This window comes from Numida meleagris, chromosome 16 (genome assembly GCF_002078875.1).
Source record: "Numida meleagris isolate 19003 breed g44 Domestic line chromosome 16, NumMel1.0, whole genome shotgun sequence".
NCBI lineage: Eukaryota > Metazoa > Chordata > Aves > Galliformes > Numididae > Numida > Numida meleagris.
The window spans coordinates 36,591-42,590 of NC_034424.1; the positions used below are offsets into that span (position 1 = coordinate 36,591).

General features: G+C 54.4%; 1 protein-coding gene across 5 annotated transcripts in view; it reads right to left on the reverse strand.

Moving 5' to 3' along the window:
- The window catches only part of LOC110407016 (dual specificity testis-specific protein kinase 1-like), a 26,402-nt gene that overhangs the window by 13,447 nt on the left and 6,955 nt on the right, over positions 1-6,000 (reverse strand). Inside the window, exon 1 of one of the 5 annotated variants that reach the window (XM_021414187.1) lies at positions 4,515-5,776. The exons of 3 other annotated variants lie outside the window; for them this stretch is intronic. In XM_021414187.1, coding sequence (XP_021269862.1) covers positions 4,515-4,834 — 320 coding nt within the window. In that variant the 5' untranslated portion in view covers positions 4,835-5,776. Of the gene's footprint in view, positions 1-4,514; positions 5,777-6,000 lie in introns of those variants that run through there. One more of the 5 variants, XM_021414191.1, reaches the window with a different exon arrangement.

Genomic DNA, 6,000 nt, shown 5'->3' on the forward strand with positions numbered 1-6,000 from the left:
TCCCTCAGCAGCTCTCTCCCCCAGGCCCTTTCTGCCTTTGTTAGGACCATGTTCAGAACCCTCCAAAGCAGTGCCACCCCTACTTCCCCACCACATCACTTGCTCCCAGATGCAGGGAAGGCAAATCCACGGGAAGTGGAAAATGGGCTTCTGAGGCTGATATCTGAGCAAGCACTACTTCTGGGTACCTCGCAACAGCCACTGGTGCTCTACAGTGCTGTCTGACCGTTTTCCATTCTCAGCACATGCTCAGACCATAACCAAAGAAGACAACAGTTGGCAGAAGGGGGACTCTCCAAAGCTTTCAGCTGAAGCCAAGGAAGCTCTGCCCTCCCCGAGCTCCTGTTCCAGCTCTTGCACCGCAACACTTCTCGCACTAACCTCCCCACCCCCTGCAGCCAGGCAGTCAGGGCAGCCAAGATGCAGGGAGAGGGCTGCCAAGGGAGCGCGGGGGCAGGAACTCGCCCTCCCTGCCTGCAGGGTGCCCACACAGGCACGCACAGATCCTCTCCAACCAAGCAGGCTGCGAGGAGCTGCCCCTGCCACGAGAACAGCTTCCTTCCCACAGCCCCCTCTGTTCCCTGCTTTTCCCATGTACCGTCTCCTCCTGCCATGACCCAGTTCATCAATTGCCCCTTTGTCCACAGAAGAATCCTCACAATGCCCTCAGCATGCTGGGACGCCCTGAGTGCTATGCCAGTGAGTGGGAGCCAAGCTTTTATTTTCTTCCCAGAAACACGTTTGTCCCCAGATGAGGGCTGATATGTAGTAGGCTTTGGAGCACCCAAAGCTGTGTGCTTGGCTGAGTGGGCACTACGTGGGCAAGGCTGCTCGTATTTCAATAAGCAAACCTGAGGCACAGCCCTCCTCCAGAATTTCTCCATCTAGAAGTGCTGGGACGCCCAAGCATCCCAAAAGGCCAAGGCTGTCCTGCAAGGGTACAAACCCCAAGATGCAAATCCCCTTTCCAGACATGTGGTTAGGGAGGAGCTCCATGCAAAGATGGCCTGCAGAGGAGGCAACAGGGTACTCCCCTCCTCCACGGAGCAATCATGGAATCACAGAATGGCTCAGGTTGGAAGGAACCTTAAAGACCATCTAGTTCCAACCCCCTGCTGTGGGCTGTGTGCCTCCCACCATCAGGCTGCCCAGAGCCCCATCTGTGGCCTTGGGCACCTCCAAGGAGCACTGACCCCCAGCTTGGACATGTCTACACACACTGAACCAAGTCCCACTTTAAATGGTTTCCACAAAACCAACAAAAACTCCTCAGGTCCAAATACACAGAGGTTTTGGGGCAGCTGAGATGCAGTCTGGCTTCCAGCAAGGTTTAAGGATTCAGGCACTATTTCAGTGCTATTTCATGGGGAATTTAGCTATTTTGCACCAAGTTTTGGCAGAGATTCACCCAACCACCTGCGGAGGTCCCTGTGTGGATGCCTTCCAGCAGCACTTCCAATGCACACAAATTGACAAACCGCTGCCCATCTGATGGGAAACCTGTGGGGGTTTAGAAGGAAGAGAAACTTGACCAAAAAAAAAAAAAAAAAAGAAAAATGCTCCCCAAGACGGTCAACAGCAAAGGCTTTGATTGAGCTCACTCTGCAAAATGATGACTGACGAGGTGCGCAAATCCATTTGAAACAGAACAGTGCAGAAGGAAGAAAAAAAGCCGTAACAGCTCAGCAGTCACAAGCCCAATCCCACATGATGACTCCCACTAAAAACACTGAACAGGACTGCCACCAAGCACCCTGAACGTGCACCATCTGGGTGATGTTTAGAGGGTACAAACTGGGCTCTGCTCTCTGGGAGCCGGGTGGGGAGTGACTCAGTTTTACAGGTGGAAAGTCATCAGCAAAGGGCTTGGTGACAGAAGTGCATAAGGCATTGCTTCAGAGAGGACCTGAGGCCTGTGCTCCACCTACACCTGTCCCTCAGAGATGGGGGAACGAGACAGGTGAAGCAGACCACTAACACGGACCCACCTCCCACCGGCTGCTGGATCTCCTCTACTGGCGAGTCATGGAAGAAGGGCACCGCAGGGCCAACACTGCTGCTGGCTGCACTGGGGCCAGGGACAGACAGAACAGACTGCAGAACCCTGCTCTTCTGAGGCTGCTCCTGGGAAAATGCTGACCGCGATAAACCGAGTTAAAGCTTTCAAGGTCTTTGAAACCTGCAGGTGGGCAGATACTGTTTATCACTGTGACTGTTCTCCTCCAGGAGATCGTTCATTCATTAGTCATTTGTTTCTCACAGCACTGCACCAACCGCAGTCTCTGACAAAGGGCTCTGCTGACATTAGTCCAAAGCCCTATTTGCATCAAGATGGGCAGGAAGGAAAGACAGCCCTGCATGATATGTCACTGTTCTGTTTCTATAGGAAAGCCACATAGTAGCACCCCCCAGCTGAGATGGATGTGGAAAGCCATGGGCACAGCACAGGCTGCTGGTGCCTGCAGGGCCACTCTGGAACCAGGGATGTTTGCACCAGGGCAAGAGCATCTTCCAGGCCTCTTCTCTGATTCCAAATGGCCTTTCAGCCCCACATCAACTTAGAAATTATGACTTCCCATTGCCTTTGGCATGCACCATTGCAGGGTGCAACGTGGTACATCCTTCAGAGATAGGACGAGAGGTGATGGCCTCCAGTCGTGCCAGGGAGGTTCAGGTTGGATATTAGGAAACATCTCTTCTCCAGAAGAGTGGTCGGGCACCAGCAAAGGCTGCCCAGGGAGTGGTGGAGTCACTGTCCCTGGAGGTATTCCAGAACTGTGGAGATGTGGCACTTGGGGACATGGTTAGTGGGCAGGATTGGTGGGGGTGGGTTGGATGGAGTGATCTTAGAAGTCTTTTCCAACCTCAATGATTCTATGCTTTTACTTTCAAGAGCCTACAGCAACGAGCAGCCCATTGGATCTGGTCAAAACCGAGGGATATCAAGCAGCCTTGTCATGTGCCCCACTGACCCATCACGTCTTCCCACACTGACGCCAGTGCCCTTCCCTGCTCAACAATGATCAAGCTCTGCTGAACTTACCAAGCTCTGCAAAACCTAAAGCAAAAACAGCACACCACCCATTCTGTTAAGATCATTCACCCTGTTCCCTTCCCAGACCACTCTTTCCCTCTCCACATTTGCAGCTGTTAAATTAAAAAGAATGGCCAAAGGTCTGCTGAGAGGAGACAGAAAAGCTGCCTCTGCCCACACAGAGCCCAGCAGCAGCAGGCACACAGCACAGCAGGCGACTGAATGTTGAAACCTAATTCAGCACTGCCAGGGGAATTGGACTCACATTTTCTAATCCTGCTTCCAGTGCAGCATGCATGTGCCACCCTGACGCGGTGGCTGCAGTGCAAGGGATAAGCCTGGTCCACCAGGAGAGGAAGGGCAAAGCTCCCCCAGGGCAAGGCATGCTGAAATGCATCCGTTTCCAGCCCTTGCCATTCGGCTGCCTCTAATTAGGGTCCTTAAATGCCCCAAACTTTCCCCTTCGCACATTTTCCACTCCCCCGACCAAGAAAGACCGTGGTAAAAATCCAGCAGATAATGCTGAGATCCAGTTAAGCATCTCAAACATTATTTTTCCAAGCAGCAGCTTTAAGGCAGGTACCCCTACCCCTGCTAGGGAAATCAATCACTATTGACCCCAGCTGAACCAATTTTTCCATCTATAAGCAAGTAGTATTTGCGCTACAACACATGAACACATTTCTCAAGGCAAGCAATCTGCTTTTCCAGGTTCTGCACACAGCAGAAGAGGCAGCAAATGCCAAGAACAGCAACCGATCACAGAAGACTGTGGAAACTGAACGAGACAAACAGACTTGTACCTGAGATGACAATTTTGGAGCAATGCAGTGAAGCAGAGTCCTCAGGCAATCCCAGCCCCCCACAGATGTGAGCTCGACCCTCTCTAGCCCAGGATTACAAAGACCTTGCTATTGCTAAGAGATGGGAAAACTGAAGGTAAATCGTCCCAGGCAGACTCACAGCATGCAGACTCTTTCTAAACTCACCCACTCATCACACCAGACCGAGAGAGGCTGGAGCTACTGCTGCAGTTGGCATTGCCACGCCAGAGGCAGCGCCGGCAGTAACACCTCTCACTCGGTGCCCAGAGGTCTCCCTCCACCTGCCCCCTTTGCCCCTTCAGCCGCCACTGGACGGGGCAGGAGGCACGGAGCTGCTGCCCCAGAAGCGCTGCCCAAACCCAAACCCAAACCCAAACCCCACGGCCTTCCTCTGCACTAGTTTTCTTCCCCCAGCCTTCCAAACAGCCTGCCTTTAAATTAAAACCCTGTGCAGCATCAGAGACATCGCTGTGCATGGAGTGGCTGCAGCTGAGGAATCGCAGCTCAGCTCAGTTCAGCCGAGCCCAGCCCAGCGCGGATCACGCACAAAGCAGGCTCTCGAGCTCAGCATCAGCTTTGCCTCCTCTCGAAGCCACCAGCCGGCAAGGCTTCACTAACAAGTCGCCACTTGCAGCCGTGTGACGGTCTGCACTCACCCACTCCCGCTTGCTCCGCAGCTCCTCCACACCCGCTTCCTCGGGCCGAACAGCCCACGGCACGGCACGGCACGGCACGGCACGGCACGGCACGGCACGCCCCGCCCCGCGCACCGCTGGCTGCGACTCCGGCTCCTCCCTCCGTGCACCCCGGAGGTGAAGGAGTTCGCGCCGAGCCGCGCCGTGCCGGGGTTGCGGATCATATCGGGACCAGGAGAGTGCAGAGGGCTCCGCGCAAAGGCAGCGCAAACCCAGACGCGTTGCACTCGTAACGCGTCCGTCTCACGAGGACGCCGTTGTCGGACCCCAAACCGGTACATGGAGACAGCCCCTTGCACCGGGACATCCCAGCACTTGCACGAAGCCAGAACCCATGGAACCCCAACCTGAGGAGAGCACTTTCTCTTCTGTCTTTGGCAGCAGCTCACGTCCCCTCACCGGCTTTGCCTTCTGTCCCAGCCCCATCCCAGCCCCCGGGATCCAGCCCTCCGTGGACCCGCAGAGCATCAGCAGGGCAGCCGCCCTCCTTGTGCAATGGACACTGCAAACCCCACGGCCAGAGCACCCAGCAGGCATTCAGGTTAGCCGCTGAGGGCAGGCCAACCAAAACCTGGGTCACCCGTCAGGAGGCAGCTGGGACAGGGGACACAGCTGGTGGCGAGGGGACAGGTACTGGCACTACACATGGACACGTGCAGAGGAACATCTCACCTCTACAGATGTCAAGAGAGCATTGTCCAGCTCTCCCCAAACTCCAGCCACATCTTGCAGCCCCTTCTACCCCTATAAAACGACCCTTAACAAGGGAAGCAACAGAAGTCCCCTCCCGGCAGGATGCTGCGCGGCCATCCAGGGTTCACTTAGCCATGTGATTCTGCAGAACACACCACCAAAAGCTGCTGCCGAGGAAAGATGCGTTTAGATGTAACCAGTAATTAAGACTCTTGAAGGCTTCTGGATACCTGACTTGAAGAGGGCTTAAAGCCCATTTACTGCTGTCTTGCAAAGATGGTTGCTAAGCGGCAGCTGTAAGTAACATCTCCAGCAGCGTGCCTCTGCTGCAGCACTGAGCAGAGAGCAGCTGGCTCTGCCATCACAGAGGAGAGTCAGGGCAGCAGGAAAAGCAGAGCTGCTCAGTGCAACCGTGCTCAGCCAAACCAGGCTACAACTTCAGGCTACAAACTGCTCCTTCCAGTCAGGGACTGTTTGGGGTACACCTTCCTTGCAGCCAGCAACAGAAATGCAAGGGATGCAAAGAGTAACAGGAAGGGATTCTGTATGTACATTAGTCAAAAAAAAAAAAAAAAAAGACAAAGACAAAGAGAGCACACCCCCTCCGATAAAGGAGAAAGGGGAAATGATCCAGTTAGAGGCCGGTGACAAGTGGTGACCACCGGGAGGTCCATCTTGGGACCGGTACTCTTGAGCATCTTGATCAGTGACTTAGATTATGGGATTGAGTGCACCCTCAGCAAGTCTGCAGACA